Source organism: Phoca vitulina, unplaced genomic scaffold, assembly GCF_004348235.1.
Source record: "Phoca vitulina isolate PV1807 unplaced genomic scaffold, GSC_HSeal_1.0 scaffold47, whole genome shotgun sequence".
NCBI lineage: Eukaryota > Metazoa > Chordata > Mammalia > Carnivora > Phocidae > Phoca > Phoca vitulina.
The window spans coordinates 4,653,835-4,681,598 of NW_022589750.1; the positions used below are offsets into that span (position 1 = coordinate 4,653,835).

Below are 27,764 nucleotides of genomic sequence, written 5' to 3' on the forward strand. Positions count from 1 at the left end.
CTACGGAGTAAGTTGGTGCCTCCCTGGAAGAACTGCCAGGGGCAGTGGGAGCCAGGATGTGTGGCATGCAGGCGGGCAGCCAGATATCCCTACCGTCTTCAGACAGAGCCCTGTCCTCACGCACACTTACCTTGAAGCTTTATGAGGAAAGACAAGTCATACCCATTCCAAGGGTACTTTTATAGGGTCAAATATGGAAAACACGTAGCCTCCTCCTCTTTCTTAAAACATATTTGGCAAAACATATTTTTGGCAATGAAGGCCTCCAAGCATAATTCCCCTCATATTAAAGATGTTTGGATATAATTAGAAGTATTTCCTCTCACATTTGGTTAAGTATATGAATCAATCTCCTATAAATAATTCGAGAGCTTGGCCATGTGAAAGCGATCTGGCTTCGGAATAATGTAAGGTGTTGTTTCAAAGACGGCTACGTTCCGCAGTCCCTGCACTTTTGTTGCTGTTGCCGTGCAGTTTCGCCAAGTCGCCTGCCTGTGTGTGAAGACTTTGCAACTGCCCGCACAATTGCACATTCTAGACTGGGAAGGGAACTTGCTGCTCTTTACCAGGGTGTTAGAAAAAGATTATCTGTTCCTCCCCAGAAGGCACCAAGTTTTTTTGTTTTTTGTTTTTTTTTTTTGGCTTTGTCGAGGGTGTTTGGAAATGTGATTTTAAAACTTGCTTCATAACAAGCAGCCACACACAGTTGCTTTTGTTGCCTCTGGTCAGCTGCCCCTGATTCATTGTCAGATCAGACCACTCCCACCTCAGGCATGCTCCCCACTGCTTTGCGTCACCAAGCTGAGATGTCCTGCTTCTCTCGCTTTGAAAAAATGCAAGTTGCTTGTGAAATCCTGTTTCCTCTGTGAAACTCGGCATAGGAAAATATTAGAAAACAGGGCATATCCATCTAAGGCTTTTCCATCAGCTGCCCAAGGTATACATTTCACATTTTGCTTACAAACGATACCTGAATGTTGTTTTCTATTACAATGTTTAATTAAAAAAAAATGATTTTATCGTCTCTTGTCTTGTGTCTCTTTATGTCAGCCTTGTCCGTCTGGGACGGAGACCAAATTTGCTTCATATCCCCTGTTTTGCAACAGTTCCTTTATTATTATACATACATTTCAATCGATTTAATGAAACAGATCGCCTTAGGAAAGCAGATATCTGGAGATACTGGTTGTAATGGTCATGTGATATATTACTGATTGGAAGGGACCATCTAACCCATATTCCTCATTTGACTAAGAAAACAGCTGAGATCCAAAGAATAGAAGAGAGTGACCACAAATCACACAGCAGCCTAGACCCTGGGCACTTGATTGGCATGGCAGCCCAGTGTGCTTGCTGCTACCAATCTTCTACCTGGAGTAGATTAAAGCCATCAGGAAGGGTCTTCCAGGAGACATGCATCTGATGGGAGCCTTCCTAGCCAACCCTCAACCCGATTTGTGGCCACAGGTATAGCATTTTTACTTCTTTACATATCCGTGTTGTTATTGTTGTTTTTTTCCCCCCACATCCATTTTTTTTTTTAGCAGGCATCTGAAAAATGTGGGCAATGCTTCTCAGGAAGAGAGAACATTTTCATAATGTTCTCAGTAGGATTTGATAGGAATTTTAAGACCTCCTTTTGACCCGTGCTGGATAGGTTTTGCAGTAAGCTTGTTATAAGACATTGTGTTTTGCTTATTACTGCCAAATTATAAGGCACTTCAGCATTTATAGGTGATGTGGAACAAAGTGAAAGATGGGCCAAAGAAGGAAGAAGGGCGATCCCACACCCTTCCTTGGGTCAGTGGGACAATGGGAATCCTAATTACCTGCTAAGCTGTTCCCACATGTCTGATTCTCCCACGGTGCAATTTAAACCCATATACTCTTGCTTTCCATTCATATGGGTAGTTACCACTTAGCTTTTCCTTTATGCTGTCCAGGAAGGTTATACTTTGGGCTATGTGTCTCAACGGAATCCAGTTTAAAAAATCTTGATCATCTAGGAAAACTTCTCTGAGTAATTCAGATTGCTACTATTTCTGCGTTTTGCACCAAAGTTATACCGATGGTTATGTGTGTTGAATTTACACCCAAATTGTCTATTTTAGGACTCATATTTTATGGACACTTCTGATAATTTATTTTGGCCCTTCACATGATTATAAAGGGAGCCATCAAGTCTGGAAACATAGGCTAATAAATAACTTACTGATATTACATTATAATATATAAAATAATATTCCCTTGGCCCCAGACTTGAGAACCACCTTATAGCTTTCATAGGGAGAAGGGTCACATCTCACTCATGTCGTACCCATTACCTGGTGTGCGTTCTCTGAATATACAGTATATGGATATTCATGATGAAAGTCTTTATGGGCTATTAATAATACTTAGGATTTGTATTCTTGATAACATCAAGGAGAAGTAATGATATAGTGTAATCTGAATCCCCTATTTGAGAATATAGCCAGTGCCATTCTTTGCATAGACCTGGAAAATTAGGTTCATGTCGGGGGGATCAGGAGCTTTCTAGGATCCCATTATATCCTGGTATTAAGGAGAGGTTAGAAAGAAATAAAAGGTGACTTCCAGATTTCTTCCAGAACAGACTTCCCTGATAGGCAACAGTTTTATAGTCTTAAAGTATTCCTGTAGACTTAAAATAAAAGTGAGTACTACTTCTTAGTGGCAGGTTGAGTGTAATTGTTTGATAGCCTTATGCTTATTCTAGCTTTGTCACCGCTTTAAGAAGGACCAGTCTAAGGATGTTGTTTGCAAAATACCCTATGCTCTTTATTTCCTTTGCAATAGGGTAGAATGGACAATAATTACAGAGGGAAATGACCAAAGGCTTCACATTTTGTGCTTCTCTTCAGTCATTCCATAGCATCCGGACATGCTCACTCTTCACTTATGACTTTTGTGTGAACCTCTCGGCTCTTCACCCGCAGCTTGTTGACCTGGGACTCAGCAATGTCAGCCCGTTCCTCGGCCTCCTCCAGCTCGTGCTGGAGCTTGCGGAATTTGGATAGATTTGTGTTGGATTGTTCCTCCTGAGAATAAAAATGGAATTGTAAGGAACCTATACTGTGCATCTTTCTAGGTTCTGTTGGCTTAAGGGAAGAAAGGACTTGGTATCTGTGGAGAACTTAAAATACCCAGCAGGGAACACTGTTGTCTTACCACCTCCTGGATTTTGGTTATCATTGAAGTGAACATTATGATTTATTTGGGGCTTGGTGTCCCATAAATAATTGCATACCTATTTTTTCAACGAAAACCTATTAAGTAAAGCAAGAAAAAAATATAAGAGCAGAGATGGCAAGAGTACAGGGCACCTGGATGACTCAGTTGGTTAAGCGTCTGCCTTCCGCTCAGGTCATGATCCCAGGCAAGTCCCACATTGGGCTCCCTGCTCAGTGGGGAGTCTGCTTCTCCCTCTACCCTTCCCCTCTGCTTGTGATCGCTCTCACTCTCTCAAATAAATAAAAATTTTTTTTTAAAAAAAGGCAAGAGTACTCTTGAAATCTTCCTTCTTGTTAATGTTTGCTAGAAGATGACAGTGGGCTTAAATAGATATTCTATATCATATTAAGGATGAATTTCTTAAAGGTCTCTTTAAATCGAAATAAATGTTGAATTTTATATATCATTTTGGAACATTTCAAAACAATCATTTTTCTCCTGTTTTGGATGTAATGATTCTACTGACAAATTCCCTAATATTAAGTAATCCTTACATTGAAGGAATTAACCTGCTTAATCACTGATAGACAATCCCCTTAATAAAGGGTTTCAGCGACTTAGTTATTTATCTTTGCTGGAATTACACTCATGAGTAAAACTGCCTTTAGTTCCATCCTCCCCCCCCCGCCTTCTCTCTTGGACACGTTTTGGTATGAGGGTTACATGAGCTTCTTAAAATGATTTGGAAAGCTTTCCATCTTTTCCCATGCTCTGGAATGGCTTACATAGCTCAGGGATTATCTGTTACTTGAAATTTTGAAAGACCTGTCTGGACCCGAGTCCTTTTTCAGAAGTAATTCTCAAATAAGTTATTTAGCCAACTTAGTAATTTATGACCTTCTATAAAAAAATCATCAATCTCAAAGATTTTAACTTCATTGACAGATTTATATTTTACATTAAAAAATAATTTCCTACTTGTATGGTTTGTCCCCTTTCTCTCTTCCTTCCCTTCCCTTCCGTTCCCTTCCTTTCTTTTCTTTCCTTTCCTTCCTTCCTTTCCTGATCTCTGTGCCCAATGTGGGGCTTGAACTCATGACCCTGAGCTCAAGAGTCGCATCCTTGGGGCCCCTGGGTGCCGTAGTCGGTTAAGTGTCTGACTCTTGGTTTTGGCTCAGATCATGATCTCAGGGTCATGGGATTGGGCTCCCACACTCAGCACGGAGTCTGCTGGAGAGTCTTTCCCTCTCCCTCTCCCTCCCCCTCTGCTCCTCCCCCTGCTCATGCTCTCACTCTCTCTCTTTTACAAATAAATAAAATCTTAAAAAAAAGTCGCATGCTCTTCTGACTGAGCCCTCCTGGCAACCCCCCTTTCTCATTTCTAATGTGAGTTTGTATTTTCTTTCTCTTTTTCCTTGATTAAACTAGTTATAAGTGTATTTATTTTATTAACTCCCCAGAAGTTATCAGATATTACTTAAAATTATCATAGTAGAAAATATTATACTTTAATTTATCAATTTCTACCTTTATCTTTAATAGTACTTTTTTCATTATTATTTTTAATTTCTTTATTGGACTGTCAATTTTTAAAAAATTTTGATTCATAAAGTAATGAATTGTCCTCCAAGGACAGCTTTGACTACACTCTTTAGGTTTGTAAAAGTAGCATCTTCCTTGAAATTTTACTTATAATTAATAATTATTCAGTAGTTTTTTTCTTTCCAATTTAACCCAAGAATTATTTAGGAAAGTTAGTTTTTTAACATTTAAGCATTTGGGAATTTGTGTTTATATTTCTAACCACTTTATAATTTTATCACACTATGGCTAGAGAATGTGGCCTTCATTATTTCTGCTTTGAAATTTTTTGAGGTTTCTTTGAGGATTGAAAATTTACTTTTAAAATCAAGCTATTAATATTACAAATAATAAGCAATAAGTACAAAAATGTGCAAATGTTTTTAAGAAGTACAGTCTTCTAAGAAGCAAATGGCTTATTTACTACAAGGAGGGGTAAGTCTAATTATTTGTTCATTAGCTTTTCTTAACAAGGGACTTCTGTCTTCCCTTTCATCTTAAGGATACTTACAGCCTCCTCAGCTTGTCTCTTGTAAGATTTCACTTTGGCCTGAAGTTTATCTACCAAATCCTGAAGTCTGAGAATATTTTTCCGATCTTCTTCTGTCTGAAAGGTAATGAAAACCACAGGGCCTTACTTCAAAAGCACTTGACTGTTGTTTCATTTATATGAGTGTTTCACGTATGTATGGGGAGCACTTGGCTGATAAAAATCATTGTTGTACCTGGTAAGTGAGTTCCTTCACTCTTCTCTCGTGTTTGCGCAGACCTTTCACAGCTTCCACATTACGCTTTTGCTCACTCTCAACCTCTCCTTCCAGCTCACGTACCTGCAAATAAGTAGGTTTTAAGAACTTTGAACTAATAAGGCACTGGGAGGAAATGGAAGTAGACAGAGATTGAGAGACCCACCCTGGCCTCCAATTTCTGGATCTGCTTCTTCCCGCCCTTCAGGGCCAGCTGCTCAGCCTCGTCCAGACGGTGCTGCAGGTCCTTCACGGTCTGCTCCATGTTCTTTTTCATCCGCTCCAGGTGGGCGCTGGTGTCCTGCTCCTTCTTCAGCTCCTCGGCCATCATGGCTGCCTGATGAGCAGTAAAACAAAACCAGTTGAGAGAGCTGAGCTAGCACATCAGGATTCAAGTTTGACCAGGACCATTTTGCCCTCTGCTCACATCAGTGATGGCCTTCTTGGCCTTCTCCTCTGCGTTGCGGGCTTCCTGGATAATGTCCTCCATTTCTCCTTGCATTTGGGAAATGTCTGTTTCCAACTTCTTCTTGGTGTTGATCAGGCTGGTATTCTGTTTAAAAATAAGTTACAGTTTTTTTTTATCATGTTACCAAAGTACTTATTGCTAGCTATTTTTAAAAATAATTTCAGATAAAAATTTACAAGTCAGATGCCCTTCAATATTAGTGTGTTATATAGTACATATATAGTACTATATAGTATATAGTAAATAAAATAAAAATGTTGTAGAATATTCAGCATCTTCCAAGTATGTAGTCCATAATTAGACCAAATAGCTGTAAATTTTGTAACTGCCATTTACCAATGAGACCATTCATAGGGACAAAATTATAACAGATGTTCAAATATTCCATTTCTCCAAAATAAAGATGCCAATATTGATAACAAGGGTCAATAAAGATACAAACACAAGAGAATATGGGCAGCTTTAGAATATTTTAGGAAGTGAATCAATAATTTATGTAAAATAAAACAATAAAAGATCTCTCAATATACAGTGAAAACTTGGTAGAAGTATAAAACCCGGCTGTTATATAAAACACTTAAGCTTACATTGTTTGGGACACATAAGCATTTATTGAAGGTAAGTTCTTTGTGCCAAACCCCACCTGGGTGTGCAGGAGCTGGACCCTCTCACTGGCATCCAGGAGCTCCTGTTCTGCGATTTTCCTGCTCCTCTCCGTCTGCTCCAGAGTGGCCCGCAGCTCCTCGATCTCGGCCTGCAGCAGGTTGGCTCTGCGCTCCACCATGGCCAGCTGTTCCTTCAGGTCCTCCTGGCCCCGGAGAGCATCATCCAGATGTAGCTGGGTGTCCTGTGGAATGAACGATCATTGAGACACCTCGTTCTCAGGGCTGCAATCACCCCAGCCACTTTGGGGCCGTCTTTTGAACCCACTTACTTTGAGGATGCCTTGGGTGTTCCTGTAGTTCCTCAGGGCCTCTGCGGCCATGCGGTTGGCATGGTTCAGCTGGATTTCCATCTCATTGAGGTCTCCTTCCATCTTCTTCTTGAGCCTGATGGCATCATTCCTGCTCCTGATCTCAGCATCCAGCATGGTCTGCATCGACTCCACCACTCTGATGTGGTTTCTCTTCAGCTGGTCAATTTCCTCATCCTTCTCAGCAATTTTCCTGTCGACCTCAGACTTGACCTGGTTCAACTCCAGCTGGATGCGCAGGATCTTTCCCTCTTCATGTTCAAGAGATGCCTTTAATGACAGCAAGGGGTGACATTAGCGGGGAACAGAAGCATTCTGAAGTTTTTCTGCATACCTTTCCTTCCATTAATTTTGTGCTGTTTATTTTTTTTATTCGATCTATGTGGATGGGCCAAAGTCTTTTCTGACCTGATTTGTTTATAATGCACAGTTGGACCTATACCTCTGCTTCCTCTAAAGCAGCCTGAAGTTCACACTTCTCTTGTTCCACTTGTTTCTTTATCTTCTCCAGTTCATGGATATGTTTCCCTCCTTCTGCAATCTGCTCTGTGAGGTCAGAAATCTCCTCTGTTGTTTGGGTAAAAGACAAGTAGAGATTTGATCAGACAGAGGACCTAAGGGAACCATTCCCAAGGCATGAATATTACTGCAAGTGAAAGGGCCTCACGCTGCAAGTTTTTGTTCTCTCGTTTCAAAGTTTCCAGCTGATCCAAGGATTCCTCGTAGGCATTCTTCATCTTGAACAGCTCAGTGCCGAGAGAGCGGGCCTCCTTCTGAGAGGCCTCAAGCTCAGCCTGGGTTTCCTCATACTTCTGTTTCCACTCTGCCAGGATCTGAAAAACCGAGAGGGGTTACCTGTTGTGAAGGACAGAGGAAGACGGTGGAAAGCAGAGGCTGCTGCACGAGTTACCTTGTCGAAGTTCCTCTGCTTCTTGTCCAGGGCGGCGCAGGCCGCGTTGGTTCTCTCCACGTCCAGCATGAGGTCCTCCACCTCATTCTGGAGCCGCTGCTTTGTCTTCTCGAGGGAAGCACATTTGGCGTTCACGGCTTCTACGTGCTCCTCGGCCGCCTGCAGCCTCTGGGCCAGCTTCTTCCTTGAAGATTATATATGTTTGTAGAGAGGAGTGAACCAGAACAAGAATTAGGAGCTATTGCCACGCTGAGAAGTATTGGAAACTTCATATGAAAAATATCCATTCATCTATTCAACAGACACTGATGAGCTCCTTTTATGAACCAGACACTGGATACACAGCAGTGAGCAAGGCAGAAAAAAGGGCCCTGACTCATGAAGCTTCCAAATGAGGACAAGAGAGAAATAATAGGCTGGTGAGAAAATGCATAATAACATATTGCAGATATAAATGCAATGAAGAAAAGTGAAATAGAGTAAGGGGTGCGCAGCTATTCTAGATATTCAGGAAAGCCCCCTCCGAGGAGGTAGCATTTGCGTCAAATCAAAGAGTCAGAGTGAGCCAGAGGGAGATCTCAGGGAGAGTATTTCAGACGGAGGGACCAGCAAGTGCAGAGTCTTGAAGCAGCAGTGAGCTTGTTGTGCCTGACAAACAGCAGTAAGGCTTAGCTATCTGGATAATTATTTGTTACTCATTTCCTTAAGTAGATTTCAGCATAGGAAGGCAGGTATCATGTTTGTTTTACTCATGTCTTATTCCCAGGGCTTGATAGTGCCTGGCCAAGAGGAGCTAATTAATGAACGTCTATAGGCTAATTCACTGAAGGGCGTTACCTTTCTGATTCAACATGCAAAGTTTTCTGCACATTCTCTCATATCTGCACACGTACTTGGCCTCCTCCAGCTCCTCTGTGCGCTGGATGGCGTCTGTCTCGTATTTGGTCCTCCACTGGGCCACCTCGCTGTTGGCCTTGGACAGCGCCCTCTGCAGCTCGGCCTTGGATTCCTGCTCCTCCTCATACTGTTCCCGCAGCAGGTCACAGTCGTGGCGGGAGGACTGCAGGGCGTGGGCCAGGGCGTTCTTGGCCTGTGGAGATAGTTACACCTTCATTTTACTGCATATGTTTAATAACTGAGTTTCAAAACCCTTTGAAAGTTGGTGTAAATGGACTCCAGTTAGGGTTAGGTCATACAAAAAACAGTGAGTCTGACAATATTATTATTTACCTTTATCTCTTCTTCCAGCTGCCTCTTTAATTCCTCGGTTTGTTGTGTAAATGCTTGTTTGCCCCTTGATAGCTGAGACACCAGAGCTTCTTTCTCATCTAGCTGTCGTGAAAATTCACCTGATAGATGAAAGAAATGGCACCGTTTTTTAAAGTGAAGAAACAATTTTGCAAGCCCAAAGTAGAAAGAAGTGTTAACTCTTAACTCTCCTCCACTGAGTACTCAAAAGATTGAATTCTCTAAATGTCAAATTTCTGATTTTTATGGTAAAACTTACATATGAATCTGAATGAATAAATACAGCTGAAATTCTTTTTGTTCTCTCCATAACTAATTCTTTCTGGGTGTATGATAGTGTGCAAAACCTGGTTATGGGAGCCTGGTTACTGAACTCTACATTGGTCTTTTGAGGTTCATCGATCTTTTGAGAGACAGGGTTATCCATTCCCCTTTCAGGTATTTGGTTCATTTGATGTATAGAGACAGAAGCTCGGTCTGCAACAGGAGTCCTGGACCCAGCCAGAGTGACTCCTAATCCCAAGCATCCTTTCAGCGTGGCCAACTACTCTAGGCTTTTCTGGAGCAGAGCTTGATCCAGTCCTGTCGAAGTCTTTATCTCCAACTTTGTCCCCAAGTGACCTTGCAAGTAAGTTGAAAGTCTGAGCTGTTCAGTAAATCACACGTGTTCTTAGCTGTGTTTATTAGGCTCTCACATTACCAAATCCGTTGTTTTCAACCACATCATCTCCATTCTTAATGCCCAGAAGAGGACAGTTACCAGATTCGGTCTGCAAGCGTCCTTTCTGGGTCGTCAGGTCATTGATCAGCCGCTGTTGTTCCTCCTCCTTTGATTTCAGCTCACTCACTTGGTCCTCCAGAGTGCGGCACATTTTCTCTAGATTTCCCTGTGTGAGAAAAAATAAAAGAAGGAAACAAAGATATTTTAATATAATTTTAAAAATAAATAAATATTAATAAATACTTTTGGCATAAAGTCAAATTCTCTTATATGTAATTGCGATACATAAAAATTTTTTTCTTTATATTTTGATTGCTGTCCTCAGCTGAAAATACATGTTGGGATTTTTAAAGAGCTAACTGTGCAGTTCCGTGCCCTATTAATACAAAAAAAAAAAAAAATTAAAGACGATGTTCTAAAATTTAAGATGTTGTAAGAATTGTATGTTATATTTTTCTAAAAGCATGTTTATAAATACTTGATTGCCTTTCTGTACGATGAAACTTGGCTTATTGGATAATTGAGAATATTGGAGACCTAGTTCTCCAACTGGAGCCTGAGAGAATGCAGGTGGCCTTTGTTCAAAAGCTGGTCCTGGGGCGCCTGGGTGGCTCAGTCCATTAAGCATCTGCCTTCAGCTCAGGTCATGATCTCAGGGTCCTGGGATTGAGTCCCACATTGGGTTCCCTGCTCAGCGGGAAGCCTGCTTCTCCCTCTCACTCTTCCCTCTGAGCTCTCCCTCTCTCTCTCTCTCAAATAAATAAAATCTTAAAAAAAAAAAAAGAAGCTGGTCTTGTCATTTGTTCATGGTGTGATGGGGCCAGTGCACTTAACTTCTTTGTATTTCAGTTTCTTCATATGTTAAGTGGAAATAATACAAATGCTAGTATCTTTCTTATCTCCTAGATTATTGTAAAAAAAACAAATGACATAATGTGTGTAAAGTACCCTGTGCAAACTATGATGTGTACGTAAAGGATCATTGTCACTAATAACAATTTTCCAGGCTCTGGTACCTTGGCTTTAGAGACTGTTTCTACATTACTGGTGAGGTCATCGATCTCCATCTTCATCTCGCTCTTCTCCTTCTCCAGCTTCTGCTTGACCCTCTGCAGGTTGTCTATCTGCTCCCCGAGCTCGGCCACGCTGTCCGCGTGCTTCTTCCTCAGGGTGGCCGCCGTGGCTTCGTGCTGCAGGGTGGCCTCCTCCAGGTCCCTGCGCATTTTCTGGAACTCAGCCTCGCGCTTCTTGTTCATCTCGATCTGGGCGGAAGTGGCCCCGCCGGCTTCCTCCAGGCGCTCGCTGATCTCTTCCAGTTCCCGGGAGAGGTCAGAGCGCTGCTTCTCTGCTTTGGCCCGGGAGGCCCGCTCTGCCTCGATTTCCTCCTCCAGCTCCTCAATGCGGGCCTGGGGGTGGTGGAAAGCACACACTTAGCTTCTCTGTGTCATAACTATGCCTCTCTGAGCCAGACTGATAGAAATCTGAACGTACTTGCAGCTCTTTGATCTTCTTCTGCAGCTGAATGCCAAGTGCTTGCTCGTCTTCAATCTTGCTTTGCAGATTACTCATTTCAAACTCTTTCCTTTTTGGGAAGTAGCAAAAAATAACAATTGAGTGTATATCCACCCATTAGAAAGCAAGGTCATAAGCAATTCTTTCACACTTACTTTTTGAGCTTTTCATCAAGTTGTTGTTTTTCATTTTCAATGTCCATTATGGATTCTTGGGCCAACTTGAGGTCACCTTCAAGTTTCCTCTTAGCCCTTTCTAGGTCCATGCGAAGCTTCTTTTCTTGCTCCAAGGACCCTTCAAGCTAAATATAAATAGTTTAGTCTAAAGGAATGCTTAGCTTCCTTTTGAAGAAAAGAATTTCTTCGATAATCCTGGACTTACATCATCCACTTGTTGCTCTAGCTTGATTTTAGCCTTGGTCAGGGTGTTGACTTTGTCCTCTTCTGCCTGCAGATCATCCAGGGTCTGCTGGTGGGCCTCTTGGAGGGCCTTCTTCTCCTTGGTCAGCTTTGCAATGGTTTCGTCCAGGCCTGCCATCTCTTCCGTGAGGTTTTTCACCTTGAAAAATTAAAAAGAGAAATGATATCTGCTCTAAAGCAGCTTAATAGGGTGGCAGAACCTCTATATGGTGGAACAGAATATGATTCCTACCTTGTTCTCCGTGGCATGCTTCTCCTTTTCAACCTTGGCCAGGGTCAGCTCAAGGTCGTCAATGTCTTTCTTGAGCTCTGAACACTCGTCCTCCAGTTTCCTCTTCTTGGCCGTCAGCTCGGCGTTGATCTCCTCCTCATCCTCTGCCCTCTCAGTCACCTCCTTGATCTTGGCCTCCAGTTGGATTTTGGTTTTGATCAGCTGGTCACATCTTTCCTCTGCATCAGCCAAGCCTTCAGCTTCCTTGAGTTGGAAAAAAAATCAAAATTGGAAAGAAAGAATGAAATATTTAAAAATGATAACAATGTCAATCTCTGCTGTTGGTCCTTTGGATTTAGATTTTATGAACCACCTCCTGTGTGCAATCCAGGATACATTGTGGGAAAACCAAATGTCCTGTTCCTTCAGAATAGTATATTTCTAGTAGATTAGAAAGCCTACCCCCCAAAAGCTATCATGAATGCAGAAAGCAGTTTGTGACAGAAGAGATCAGAGAAGTTCTATTAGAGGTGGTTTCCTGAATAAAGTGATATTTGAGCTATACCTTGAGAGGTGGGCAGGATATCATTTTGTAAAAATCAAGTCATTGGGGGGAATGGAGCAGGAGGAGAGAAGGCATTCCAGTGGGGAATTCAGCAGCTGCTAATGAACTGCTTCTCTTTGTAGTACTGGAGGATGATTGTGATCATGATGTTTTTCGACATTCAAGTTGAGGCATAAAGTAATCAAGAAATTCCTGGCAACCTGCTATGTTTCCAATTAAGAGGGTTGGGAGTGGACAAGATATGAGCAAGAAACTGATAAATACATTCATCAGTGAGCCTCCATACCAGCCTTTGAATACCTAAAAGTGTAAAATGTGCTATGTGTGCTCATGTAGTGAATATAGTGGTGTAGGACAGATTCTAAGTAATTCTCCAGGGACAGCAGAAGAACATACTGGATAGATTTGAAGGGGCTGGGTCAGAAAAACAGCTCTTTTTCCTTCTGTAATCTAGAAGAAAGAGTTATTACATTGCCCAAACTTGACAGAAGAAACTAATTTTAATCAACAGGAGAAATATATGATTTTGCGATGAGTAGATGATACGGGACCAATGCAGTTCACTCCAAATGAAAGACAGTCTTATAAATTACATTTCAGAGTTGATGGAGGCAGTTCTCAAATGACTGGTGCAGGAGTGAGCAACGAGCAGGCTGGCTGGAGGGGAGAGCTGGGGGCAGGCAGAGCATCCGGGGTGCCAAGGCAGCGGTCCGGGTGCCATGAGGCACTGACTGTGCACATGGATTGGAAAGAGTGAATCTGAATTTTGGAGGTCAGTAACAATAATTCTGTAAAATGTGATGGAGAGCACTGACATCTGTCAGCTATACATATCATGATTTAAAACTCCTGGACATCGAGAAGTTTAAGGAAGTTTTGGAGATTAAAAAAAAAAATAAATCTCTTCATGCTATCCTCCCCTTAATATTTCATTTGGGATAGTTTTATGTGAAAATCACTTTCAAAGACTGACTTCAAAGGGAAGTCATAAGTCCTGTAGTTTGATGAAATAGTGGAGAACGGATGACAGTGGTCGGTTCTACCTTATTGCCCCAGTCCTGGTTTGGGCGATGAAGGGATATATGGACTATACTAGAACCATCAGAATGCTTTGACCTTCTCCTTCCAGTGAGTGTCCCCACACTGACTACCCAGCTCACTGCTGCTAGTGGCCAGAGTTCTAGCACTTGCATCCTGATGAGCAGCACCCACCATGACTCCCTACTTACAGCCTGAACTTGGAGCTGCAGGTCATTTTTCTCTTTCAAGAGAGTGACCATTTTTTCCTCCAGTTCCTTCCTTTTTGCCTCTGACTTGGCGAGCTCATCTTTGGTTTTCTGAAACTCTTCCTTCATGGTGGCCATCTCCTTCTCGGTCTCTGCGCTCTTGAGGAGAGGCTTGATCTTGAAGAAGAGTTTCATCCAGGGCCAGTGCTTGACGTTCATGAAGGCACGGATGTTGTACTGGATGCAGAAGATGGACTCCCTGAAATTTAATTGATGCAAATTTGATATTGTGTGGGTGAAGAAATGAGGTGAAGTCTTGGCAATGAGAGTTGGAGGTTCTGCCCCCACCGTGTACCTCTCCTACCTTCAAAAGCACAGATGGAAGAAATTCTATTTTGGGATGATGGTCAAGGACTCGTTAATCACTCATTTCTCTACATAAGTGCCTCTCAAACTTTTGGTGTGTGTAAGAATCATGAAGGACTTGTTAAAATGCTAGTTCCTGAACCTTATCCCCAGAGATTCCATCAGAAGATCTGAGATGTGGTCTAAAATGTGCATTTGTAACAAGTTTGCAAGAGATGCTGATGATGTAGGTCTAAGGACCACCCTTTGAGAACTACTGCTGTACATCAGTGCTTCTCAAGCTTTCCTTCTGGAACACCACTAAGAGCAGTGGTGAAAATCACTTTCAAGACCCCTGAGGGATGAGGACACCAAACAAAGGGACTCATTAAAGACAGAATTTCTGTAAAAAGCTCTCGTTTTACATTTTATGTGTTGTGTGAATTTCGCATTCTAATCTGTAATATTATCACATTTAAAAAATCTAATTTATTTAAAAAATTAATTACCCTCCTATATAGGCAATTAACTGCCCAAGTACCTATATAGTGGGTTATGACCAAACTTACTATTTTTAATAAAATAGAATACAATAGAAAATATTAACATAACTATAGGTGATAGAAATAAAATTTGTTTGATGTAAATTACATATATACTTATACACACACACACACGAATGTGTATATGCCTATATAAAATGCATTTCTCACCATGGGTCCCATTCACATGCATTCTGCAGTTTGAGACACCTGGATCTTTAGACTAGAACTCTGTCCCTGCATCAAATCAGATCACCAGAAAGCTACGTACCTTGGTGACACTGTATTAACTTACTGAAAAAATCTTTCACAGATAAATGCCCTTAATATTTTACATCATAATAGCTTGATAATAGAAATGATCAGATGGAAGAAGTTGTTTCTGCATCTTGTATAAAATCACTGTTGAAAATACTGTCTGCTGTTCAGTTCAGTGTATCTAATTTAATGATCTACCCACTAAATTCACACTGGTATATTTTTATACTCCTGTATTTTCTCTTGTGAGATAAGAACTGCCCATGCTTTATACTCACTCTCTCTCTCTTTAACCTGAACACTCAGAATATGTTTCATGGTGATGATCCGTACCTTCAGTTTTCTGGTATATGTATATCCCCACTTCAGTATAGGACTCTTTATTTATTCTTGCTTATGTTTGTGGCCTTATCACATCTGGATCTTAAGCCAACTCAAATGTGTTTCTGAAGCAGAAAGATGGGAATAAATAAAAAATTTATGTTTATACCTTCTCTCCACCATCTTCTGGTACTCCACTCTTGCCAAGAACCCTCTGCACCTGGCCTGGGTTCTAGTAATCAGCTGGGCCAACTTGTCATCTCGCATCTCCTCTAGGAGCCCCAGAAGACCAGCTTTGAAAAAGACCTGTGCATGGGAGGAGTTGCGGATCAGACACTATACATAAACTTCAAAGGGACACAGATAGCATCAGGTAGGCTTTAGAGACCATTACCTTGGTGTGACCAAATTTATACTGGGTGTGGTCAATGTCGATGGACCCAAGGAGCTTCTCAGAAGCCTTCTTGCTGTCAATGAACTGTCCTTCGGGGATAGCACTTGCATTTAATACCTTGTATCTGTTTAAGTAAATATAGTTTTTTTTAATTGGTTTATGATGACACTAATAGTAGATAAACATTAAATGACCTATTTAGAGAATCAGAGCTTTAAAGAAAAGTATCTTTCTTTGTTTGCAGGAAGGACTTTGTATACATAGATGGTCAGGTCATCAACAGTTTTCATTCCATTCCACCCTCCTGCACAGGTGCAGAATTTCCTTTCTGCCTCATCAGACCTTATTCTCAGGAAAGCATCCCATGATCTTGTTCATGTTAAGATGTAGATGACCAATAAAATGTGACATGTTTTCCTGGCTAGATTCATTTGCTTTTTATGATCCTGAGTCCCAGAAAGCAAATTTTTAGTGAGGAATCTGGTAGGAAGGTTCAGTTCAGGTAGGAGGAACTGTTCTGATCACCCAAATTCATGCGTAATGGTACTTTGGGTTTTGCACACTGAAGGTCTCTGCCCACTCCACCAGACCCAGCCTTAGGAGAGGCCAGCTCCCTGGAGCTGCCGCCAGCCCTTTGTCCCTTTGCCTCCTATTTGATTCCCAAGATGGACTTATCTAGGGAGGAGAAAGAGTTGCTCAGGAGCTGGTATGTGACGGGGTTCTGGAAACCCTGGGAAACCAGTGAGTGAGGGAGGGAGACAAAGGAAGTGATAGAAAATGACTCACTGGGAGCTCCGTACCTGCCTGGGAGAGTTCCTAACCTAGCCACCAACACCCATGTGACTTTGGGCAGGTAGCTTAATCTCTTGAGCCTCAGTTTATTCATCTATAAGAGGAGGTATTGCTAGTACTTACATATTACACATGAAAAAATGGTAGTTCTCCTAATCACTGAAGTTAATGTGTATATCTATGGGCTAAGCCGGGAGCTCAGTAAAGCCCACGAAAAGTCTGGAGTACAAAATAGGTGGTATATCTATATTTTAAAGGTGTTTTTGAGGCTTATGATTTTTCACTCTTTGTGGCAAATTAAACATGAATAGAGGCATATTTTTTTCAGTAAATTGTTTTGCTTGCAGTAAATATATTTATACTAAATTTCAAGATGTACCATAATTCAGAGAGTCTGACCTCTGTTTGAAATCTGCATAAAGGATCCTGCTTGGGAACCCCTTCCTGCAGATGCGGATCCCTTCCAGCACACCGTTACACCGCAGCTGGTGCAGGACAAGTTCATGCTCCATGGCCCCTAAAAGTATACATTTGGATTACACTGCAGAATTGTTGCTGTTTTTTTAAAAGAGGTATGGCAGTCGTGCTTTGTGCCTTCACTCTAGAGCTTCTTACCGGGAGTTTTTGTTTCATTGGGGATGATACAGCGCACAAAATGAGGATGGGTACTCCTGAGGTTGGTCATCAGTTTGTTCAAATTCTCCTGTGAAGTCAGGAAAAAGCCCGTTATCTCTGACTTTAGCCATGGTTGTGGGCATTTGGTGATGTCTATAAACTCAGTTTATGGCTGAGTTGAATGACCAGTATGGCCCATTTCCATGTAAGGTAATACCTTGCTATCCTTCTCCAGAGAGGCAGATTTCTCCTCATTACCTCTTTCTCCACTTGAGTTGGCAGGAGTTACACATGAGAAGCAGCCTGACACAGGTCCTACTTCCTCCCTGGTGCATGGCCTCCCACATACACTCACAAGGCTATTGCCTTCTTATACAGGATGGCCACACTTTCTTCTACCCAACTCCATGGTTCTCCAATGAGGACATGCAAGCCTGCACCACACTGGAGCTTTTTCTCATAAACATAGCTCCCCTTTCCAACCCAATTAACTCTCAGGGCATAAATGTTATCTAAAGGGGAACAATCTTACCAGCTATAATTGGGGACTGACTGGATTAAGGACAAGGATACCGTATTAAGTTCCTTATAGGCTAGCTGCTAGATTTTCATTAGCTTTACTGTTAATTTAATTTCTCTGAGTACTGTGTCACTCATTGCTTAGTTTTATGACAAGACTAGACTATGAATGGTAGAATATTCAGTTTTATAAAATTTCCTGTAAAATATTTGACATTATGTGGCTCAACATGAAAGATGAGCTAACAATTTCTGAGTAACTTAAATGTTTTCTCTCTAAAACTAGATTAACAGATATCATTAATCAATGTCAGTCTTTTTCCTCAATGACTTGTGGAAAGAACTCTGTGCTTTTAAAAACAAATTCCTAAAGTAAGTGGGGAGTGTCAAAACAGTTTCTTCCTTACTCTGAAAAGGGCAGACACTGTCTGGAAAGAAGAGCCCTTCTTCTTGCCACCTTTCTTGGCACCACCACTCGCCTCTGGAGAGCAAATAAGAAAAGGTGTCATTCAAGTATAGTTTTGAACTGACAAAGCTATTTCTTGCTTATTTATTGCCAGTTTCTGCACGCATCTGATGGAGCAGTTTTTGGACACTACTGGCCTCTCTGTTGGAGCCAAATGACTCTTAGCTGTCAACTAAGCTTGTATCCACTTTTCTGTGATTTTTTTCTCCATTAGAAGATGAAGTGAAGGGCATTCACTTCACTGTATAAAAATGGATCCTTAATGTTAGGACATGTGGGGACAAAATAACTTCAAAAATCATCAATAGAAACTAGTCTAGATAGGCAGAAGTTTGTCACTCCATTGCCTTAAATATCCCCAGATACTCAATATCCAGCAGATGTGGAGGAAAGAGTAGGAGAGAATCATAGAGGCTGAGGCCTTTCATTCGTTGAGGTCGTAACAGTTCCTCTCTGACCCTTTGCAGTAAGGCAGGCCTCTGTCAGTGCCAGAGTGAGACACAAATGTATAATTGCAATGCAGCCTACTTAGTCAAAACTTGGAAAAACAATGGATCTGGCCCTGCAATCCTTCTGGCAGGGTTATGAGATCAGCCTCGATCTAACAGCACTTTTTGGAATACCTAGAGAAAGTGTTAGATTTTTTGAGTGTTACCTGCTTCGGCAGTTTGAGCCCCAGAGAAGAGGTTAGCTAGAGTTTTCATTGCAGACTTCTGGTACAGCCCGACCACGGTCTCGTTCAGGGGGTCCTTGTTCTTGTCCAGCCAGCCACCAATGTTGTAGTCCACGATGCCGGCATAGTGGATCAGAGAGAAGTGCGCCTCAGGCTTGCCTTTGACAGCCTTGGGCTTCTGGAAGTTGGCCGACTTCCCAAGATGCTGTTCATATAGCTTGTTCTTGAAGGAGGTGTCTGTGGCCTTGGGGAACATGCACTCCTCTTCCAGGATAGAGAAGATGCCCATGGGCTGGATTAAAGCAAAACAAAATGCGTATAGGGTAAATATGAGCTGTAGGATGAGCCAGAGTTTATGAGAAGATGTTACTGAGTGGACAGATCAGGATACCTTCTCGATGAGCTCGATGCAGGCAGCTAGGTCCATCCCGAAGTCGATGAACTCCCACTCGATGCCCTCCTTCTTGTACTCCTCCTGCTCCAGCACGAACATGTGGTGGTTGAAGAACTGTTGCAGCTTCTCGTTGGTGAAGTTGATGCACAGCTGCTCCAGGCTGTTGAACTAAATAAATACATGTGTTCACTTTTCTCTTGAGCAAATTGAGCATTTGTAAATGTAGGACTTCTTAATTTAAAAATATATGTTGAATAGCCTTTAGATTACAGATATCAAAATCATGAGGGGGGAGCACTATGAAATCTACTGTTTTCTCTGTTGCCATTTTATTACAGAATCCTAGATCGTATTAATGCTCTTTCCCTGCACTGGCTTAAGCTTACTCAGGGATTTTTCTGAGTTCCTACTTCATCATTTCATGTTTATTCCATTATCTTTTCCATTTTCCATGGACTCAATTAAGAGCTAATGGGCAACCCATTAGGAGCTGGCTGGGAGGGGTCTCTGTAGTATGGAAATCACCAGTGTCAGCTTTATAAGTGGACAATAATTGACACTGTTGTTCTTCAGCGTGAAATGAAAACAAAATCAAGATACCAAATATCATATACAGTGTGATAACACACTTGTGTTAAAAACAAAAGCCAGTATGGGGATTAACATAACAATAAAAAAATTAAAAAAAAAACAAAAACAAAAACAAAAGCCAAACTCCAAAATGTTAACATTAGCTTGATATAAATAGTGGAATTAACAGGGAACTCTTTCCCTTGATTTTGCGTATTTCCTGCAATGTCCAAGTTTTGCTTTTATAATTAGAAAGAAAAAGATAAACTTAAAGCTATAAGCAGGAAAACTGTATTTCATCAAATGGGATTTTTATCTCATCTCATTAATGAGAATAAATGCTGACTTTATAAATTACTAATCTTTGCTCTTCTTGTCTAAGTGTTTTTGAATGACTGCCCCACCATATATTCAGAATATGCTGTATGTTTCACAGGATTACTTTGATATTTTTATGTTAACTTCATTTGGTGCTGTGGGATTTTTAGAGGGCCCCCCCACCCGCCGGACACTAAGCTAGCTCTTAACTCCCTTTGGGTCCCATATGTAGCAAGTCAGAGTGCTCATCAAGTACATGATTTCTCATAGAGTGGGGACTGCCACTGCGATAAATGCTTAGTAGTTACTCCATCATTCTCTTTTAAGTTTCAGCATAACTTTTTGGGAGTAGTGAGAGAAGGTTATAATATTCACAGATTTCTTCTTATTGATGTTTCTATTACCTTACTGTAAAATCCCCTTACCAACCAGCTACCAACTCACATCAAAGATCTCAAAGCCGGCGATGTCCAAGACCCCGATGAAGTACTGTCTGGGCTGCTTGGTGTCCAGCTGCTGGTTGATGCGGGTGACCATCCACAGGAACATCTTCTCGTAGATGGCTTTGGCCAGAGCGCCCACAGCGTTGGTCACCTTGAAAAACAAAAATATATCTCTTGAGGTTATCAGAGGACTGTAAAAATGCTTGATTCCTGCCAGTGAATTTGAATTATGCACCTACCTGCTCTACAGTCTGGCCTTTGGTGACATACTCATTGCCGACCTTGACCCTGGGGTAGCAGAGGGCTTTGAGCAGGTCAGCAGAGTTCAGGCTCTGGAGATAGGCTGCCTTGTCAGCAACTGAAAGGAAGAAAGGATAAAGCAATGTTATTATGGCCCAGAGCAACCCATTTTCTCAAAAAAATTTTTTTTAAGCTACAGACATTTTGTGCAGTGTTTTCAGAATATCTCTTTGAGCATTCTTTCCCCCTTTTTTTTCCCACTAAGTTCACGATTTTCATTATGGGTAGTGTGCCCTAAAGAACTTCATAGATGATAGGAAACATCTAACTAATATGATGCTTCACATAGTATATTATCTGGGTATACTTTAAAACTCAATTCTTAAAAATGACTTTGTCTTCCTAGAAAAACTCAAGTAACAAGTTAAGAATGTGATTTTCAAACAAACAAAAAGTCAGGGATGACTTAGTTGGTACCTTCGGTGCCATCTGGCTCGGCCTGCTCCTCCCGCTGCTTCTGCTTGAACTTCAAGTTCCCGTAATGCATCACAGCCCCTGTGAGCTTGTAGATGGAGACTTTCTCTTCATTAGTGAAGCCCAAAATATCAATAGCACTCTGCCAATATAACCAAGAGGATAACTGTTACGTTATGATCCATACATTTACTATTCATCATTCACATTCTGATTCCTGATATGTTGGTCAAACTGAGGAAACTATCTTTGCTGATGGGCATGCAAGGAACTCTTTAGAGGCCAGCACTGAGCATTAGAACTATAGGTACAGACCCCCTAAGATTGAAAAAGTAAACTTAAGATAGAGAACAAGATAGTAAACTTAAGGAACTTGTTATTTTGAGAAGTAGTATGGATCTCATTCACGTAGATTACAAAAAAGTTTAGATAAATTCAGAAATGATAGACCTTTGAAAGATTGTAAGGGAAAGTCAAGTGTTGTAGGACACATCTTCTTCTTTTTTGCCTGACTCTAGGTGGCATATCTGTGCTCATCTTTGAATCCTCTCTTGCTATTTCTACTAGAAACTGAATATTTATCTGGAGGGACCATTGTTCTAACCCAACATCATCATTCTTGTGTTGCACTTACATCTGTTGCCATCAGCTCTTCTTGATCATCAATGCTAGCCACACTGATCTCCCCTTGACTGACAAATGGGTAGTCATATGGGTTGGTGGTGATCAGAAGCATTTCTAAGTACATGAAACAGAGAAAAGGTAAGCAGAATTATCCCCTTCATTAAAACAAGAGATGGCTAGACAAATTCTAAGGCACTTTATGAAGCCGAAGAAGATTATCACATACTGGGAAAAGTTATATTTACAAGAATGATCAGTACAGTGCTATTTAAAATCCAGGATTGGAAACAACCTAAATATTCTTAAAAAAGTATGGTTAAGGGGCGCCTGAGTGGCTCAGTCGTTAAGCGTCTGCCTTCGGCTCAGGTCATGATCCCAGGGTCCTGGGATCGAGCCCCGCATCGGGCTCCCTGCTCCGCGGGAAGCCTGCTTCTCCCTCTGCCACTCCCCCTGCTTGTGTGCCCTCTCTCGCTGTGTCTCTCTCTTCAAATAAATAAATAAAATCTTAAAAAAAAAAAAGTATGGTTAAATAAATTAAGCTTATCTCTAGAATATAACATGATGCAACCGTTAGAAATAATAATGTGGAGCTATGGTTGGTGACATGGAAAAAACCACGATACATTAATCCTCAATGAAAAAAGTACATCACAGAGGAACATTGAAGTATGATTCCAGTTATCATAAGTATGAGTATAAGTACAGAAAATGAGTAGAATGATATTCACCCAAGTGTTCACAGTGGTTATTTCATAGTGATAGGATTTGAAGCTGTTATCTTCAGTTTTCATTTTTGATTACTATAATAAGCACATATAAACTTACGAAGCTACTTTTGAAATCAAGGTGGTAAACCTGACAAAATTCAGTCATGGAATACTAGGCTGGACCATGCACGGAGAGGTGCTGGTGTAATCATTCTGGAAAGGGATTATGACATTTCTTACCAATTAGTTCTGGTTTCTTGTTCGATGTGATCTGGTAAAAAATATGATAGCTCCTTTCCGCCTTAAGCTGGAAAGTAACTCTAGACTTCTCTAGCAGATCTGGAAGGAAACAATGAACAGAACAATGTAAAAATTCACGTGGGTTGCAGATTTTACTTTGGGTTGACTTTATAAGTTATAGGAAACAGAAATGACTATAAATGAGATCCAAGCACTCACATGTTTCAATATCAGCAGAAGCCAGCTTCCCTGTGGTGCCAAAGTGGATTCTGATGAATTTACCCTTGAAAGGAGAACTAATATTACTACTTGGTTTTCAAATCATATCAAATCTTTGAGAAACTCAAAATACTTGGACTGCCTAATGGGTTGATATTAAATAAATCCAGAGGCTATTTGTATGAGGCAGAAAAGGTGTATCTCCTATTTTTTTAGGTAAAAGAATTTTATCTTTGATTTTCATATTATAAATAATCGTAGGTAATGACAAATGAGAAATAACTCAGATATAGGGTCACATATCTTTTTAGATGGGACTCGGATCCATATTATTACATGCTCAGAGGGAAAGGAGAGAGCCCGATGCGGTATAATGTGAACGAAAAGATTCAGAGAGTATATTCACAAACAACCCATACACCTTGATCAGTGAACAGTGTCCATACCAGTGTCTGCAACTTACAAAGCGAGAGGAGTTGTCATTCCTCACGGTCTTGGCGTTGCCAAAGGCCTCCAGTAGGGGGTTGGCGCTGATGATTTGATCTTCAAGGGTCCCCTGCAAAGGCAAGAGCGGTCCTCACCTCTGGGGCTCCAGAATTCCTCAGAGCCCCAAGAGTCTTGAGTCTGGCCCCAGACCCACCTGCATTTTGCCAGAGGTAGCATCCTCCTTCTTCTTCTCCCCAGTGACTGCAATTGTTGCAAAGTACTGGATGACACGCTTGGTGTTCACAGTCTTCCCTGCACCAGATTCTCCGCTGTCAAATAAAAACTAAGTGAGATGAGGTTCCAGACGTGGCAACTATCGCAGCCATAAGAAAGCATAAAATTTACTTACGTGATCAGGATTGACTGATTCTCTCGGTCTACAAAAGAGAAATCATAAACATTTAATACTGGTTTTTTTTGGTATATTTGTAAATAGTAAAGTAAAATGGGATAAATTTAGTATTTTTCAGACTGGACTTTGCAAACCCTAGGGCTTCATGGGCCCTCGACCACCAGTCTTTTCCAGTGCTCCTTCCATGTCCCCCACTACCTCCCCACACCACACCCCTGACTTCAGCACACTTGCATCCATTTAAACAGAACACTGGAACAAAGCAGCAGACCTTTTCTTTGTAATATTCTGTCACTAAGGACATATCAAAAGTGGACTTGAGCCTTCGATCGGGTTTAGATGACAATTCCAGTAGTGAATAGTGAATATTTATTGTAGGTATAAGAAGTCATGAAAAATAGGTATTTTAGCATGTGGGATGGGGTAAATATAGTACAGGTGGTAGCTTTTTAAGTAATCACGGCTTTAGTCATAGTTTGGGGAAAAGGTTGGTTTTACTGTTTTACTTTCTCTGAAGACGAATTCTCTAAGTCCTTTCCCCAACTAGCTTAGACTGGGCTGGCTGAGGCAGTATTCTAGGAAGAAGATTCATGGTATGGCTGTTTTAATACCAAATACACCTTAAAATCTGGAGCGTGTGGAGGTTGGTTCAGGGCAAAGGGCAATAGCATTTATGCCCTCCCTAATATAGAGAGGGCGTTCGTTGGTCATAGTTTCTGATGTTGAGGATAAGACCACAGGGGCAGATTTTACTCTTCTGGTTTTTGGCTCTTGGCAGTGGAAGCACAGTTTGTATGTGTGATTGTGTGTGTGCATACACATAAACAGTGTTTATAATTTTTGCTCAAGCTTTTTTAGTTTCTGAGTCATTCAAAAGTAAATTCTCTAACTATGGCCAACCCCTATTGACATTTAAAAGTTGAAGAGACCATGAGCAATTGTGTGATGGTAAGGATTGCAAGTCATCTTTTACACCCCCTCCTTCCTGGACCACCTCCCTCGCCAATACACCAGCCTAACAGAAGGGCTCAAAGAGCGTGTTGAGACAATTAGGGTCTCTTTCTCCTATGGTTCCAAAAAGATTACGCACACACAAAACATTTAACTCACCTGTCAGCATGAACTGATAGGCGTTGTCGGAGATGGAGAAGATGTGGGGCGGGGCCTCCTGGCGCTTCTTGCCTCGGTAGGCACCCACCACCTCGGGGTTGTACACCGGCAGCCACTTGTAGGGGTTCACGGTGACGCAGAAGAGGCCCGAGTAGGTCTGAGAAAACCAGAAAATGTGACATGTGGATCTTGTCTTTACTCAGAGAGATGGACGGAATAGGGAGATGCTGAAGGGCGCTCACGTAGATCATCCAGGCTGCGTAACGCTCTTTGAGGTTGTACAGCACTCCAGGCTCGTGCAGATGGGTCATCATGGCCATGTCTTCGATCTTGTCAAATTTGGGAGGGTTCATGGGGAAGACTTGATCATCTTTCACTGTCAGAGTCTGGTCAACAGGGAAGATAACGGCTCATGTCAACTGAGAGATGGGAACACAAGAATTGATAAAATGTGGCCGGCTCCAGGGACTCTACTCACCGCTCCAGCTTCCGTCTTCACCGTCACTTTCCCTCCTTCTCTGCTCTGGATGGTCCCTTTCACAAAGGATTCTTTGGGCTCCGCCACAAAGACAGATGTCTTGGCATCAAAGGGCCTATTCTGGGCCTCAATGCGCTCCTTTTCAGACTTTCGGAGGTACGGAGCTGCCTCCCCAAAAACGGCCATTTCCTGGTCTGAACTCATGGCTGCTGAACTCAGAGGTCCTAAAGGAGATGAGGCATTTCACATTAGAGATGTGGACTGTCATGTGTATCAGTATATCTCTATATATTGGTGGTGATAGTTCATGGAAACTCCACTATTTGGAAATTTCACCAGGCAGGCCCCCTGTGCACCATGCTGTAATTACTGAAACAAACATAATCCCAAGGTCTCAGATGCATCAAGGGTCAGTGTGTAACAAACACTGTACTCAGGGCTTGACATGCACTGTTTTCTTTCAACCTCCGAGACTAGCATTCTAATCAGGGAGCTGGGTGTGGTCTCCGCGTGCTGCCGAGGAGCTGGTGACCCTTGATCTTTTCAAGCTACAGTGCCTCCCTCATAGAAGAGGGATTACAATATCTGCCTTTCTTAATTTACAGCCTGTGAGATACTGGACAGATACTTTGGGAACAAAGTTACATGAAGACTGAGAAAGCAGTTTGAAATAGTACAGGCTCCTGTCTCGATGGAAAATGCTATTTATTGTAATGGAAGAAAATTCCATTTCTTGTCATATACTGCAAAAGAACTTCATTTCCTCCTGTAGATATTCAGCCAGAAGTGCTCAAGGTCAGGCGTTTTGAGGATGATAATTTTGTTTACCTCTTTTTCTCAAGTTGTGTGCTTACTAGTGTTTGCCTAACATAATATCTTTGCATATTATTATATCTTATGGTTGGCATATTATCATCCAGTTAATCGGTTAACCTAATTGAGGATAAAAGCCATAGCAAATGTTATCCTCATTTTATTATTTTAAATTTATTTTAAATTTATTGCATCGATGTTCAGTCGACATGCAGTGTTATATTATCCTCATTCTTCTGTATTGAAGGGCTCCCTTTGCCCTTCCAAATTTCCTGCTGGAGAATGCAGGTTTGGACTGCCCCATTCTCTGTTATGTGCAGGTTGCCAGCGGCATCGGTAGAATGAAAGGTTTGGCAAAGAATGCTACTCAGTCATTATGGGATTCAGTTACTTGAAAGTCATTTTGATCAGCTACCCACCAGTGTCTCCCTCCAGAAACGCGGTGTGTAGTAGTTGGGCAGATTAATACCTATATGTGTGTAACAAAAGGTTCACAGCATCTTAATTTCATGCAAAGCTCAGCATTGGGCAAGGTAACTTTTTACAAGTTTTAAAGGAGCTTAAGGAAGCTTTTTCCTAGGTACCTTCTTTCTTACTTGTTAGATATCATGTTTACTTAATGAATTCTAATAGCAGGATACATTTTTATCAAATTTGAGGTTTTTAGCAAGCGAATCCTATTGCAGATCTCTTTTCCCTATAGAATGATATTCTGTTAACAAACTAGCAATTCCATTAGCAGTTTTCTTGTTAAGATGCCCCCCACTCCCAGCCAATGCTTGCATCCTGAATGAATGTGTGTGCATTGTTCTGAAAAGCAAGGCTTCCTTCCCCCTCTCTCTAATACCTTTCCTGAAGTACAGTTATTAAGGTATTTACTGAGACCAGCACTTTCTTAAAGGTTGCTAAGTGACACAGCTCCATCCCAGAGGCTCTCACCTTCTCCTCCAGGGACTGGTTAGTCCAACCCTTACCTTGTTAGCAAGTGAGAAGATGTAGTCTGGAAACAAGGCAGTTCTATAAAAGAGGGGGAAAAGCATTTCATTAGTTAACCAAAAGCACACCGCCCCCCCCCCCCCCCAACACACACACAAAATCCAATTTGCGGCATTACTGGCTATTGTAAACAGAAGGCTACAAAAGTCATGGATGTAAAAACGTGCAGTATCCAAAGGAGCAGTACCCGAGCTAGCAGCTGCAGCCTACGCAGGACGGCGTGGCCAGTGTCCCTCTTGAAAGCCCGTTGCCCGTTCCCACTTACCTTGGAGCTTTTTAAAGCAGGCCGAGTCAGCCTCATTCCAAGGGCTCTTTTATATGGATAGCTATGGAAACAATGCAGCTGCCTGTGCTTTCTCAAGTCAAAAGGAATTGTTTGGCAGAAAAAGTCTTGGCAGTCTTGTGTCCCTGCATAATTCTCATTCGTATTAAGAATGGTTGGATATAATTAGAAATATTTTTCTTATTGAGTATGTGAATAAATCTCCTATGGATAATTTGAGAAGATGATCTGAAAGGAAGGTTCAGGCTGGTGGATAAAGGCAGTGGAGAGGCAGCCAGAATTCCTGGCTTCTCTCATAAATTCTGTCTGGCCTAGCTGG

The 27,764-nt window shown here is 41.6% G+C and overlaps 1 protein-coding gene across 1 annotated transcript; it reads right to left on the reverse strand.

The window, feature by feature from the left end:
* Positions 1–2,906: 2,906 nt before the first annotated feature.
* LOC116649163 (myosin-2) lies at positions 2,907–27,395 on the reverse strand. The gene is made up of 40 exons (XM_032431691.1): positions 27,350–27,395; positions 27,141–27,183; positions 25,354–25,577; positions 25,118–25,261; positions 24,876–25,032; positions 23,763–23,790; positions 23,568–23,682; positions 23,391–23,483; positions 22,928–22,991; positions 22,709–22,807; positions 21,772–21,875; positions 21,141–21,279; positions 20,663–20,781; positions 20,425–20,574; positions 19,090–19,260; positions 18,681–18,990; positions 17,967–18,040; positions 17,041–17,128; positions 16,825–16,942; positions 15,634–15,757; positions 15,409–15,545; positions 13,777–14,032; positions 12,004–12,246; positions 11,734–11,910; positions 11,508–11,653; positions 11,332–11,422; positions 10,857–11,246; positions 9,880–10,006; positions 9,102–9,220; positions 8,765–8,961; positions 7,872–8,055; positions 7,629–7,794; positions 7,404–7,528; positions 6,923–7,231; positions 6,632–6,835; positions 5,947–6,072; positions 5,686–5,856; positions 5,499–5,603; positions 5,285–5,380; positions 2,907–3,059 (listed from the first exon to the last, which is right to left on the reverse strand). Exons 3-40 carry the CDS (start codon positions 25,555–25,557, stop codon positions 2,907–2,909), a joined length of 5,823 nt encoding a protein of 1,940 aa, XP_032287582.1. The 5' UTR covers positions 25,558–25,577; positions 27,141–27,183; positions 27,350–27,395.
* Between the last annotated feature and the right edge of the window lie 369 nt (positions 27,396–27,764).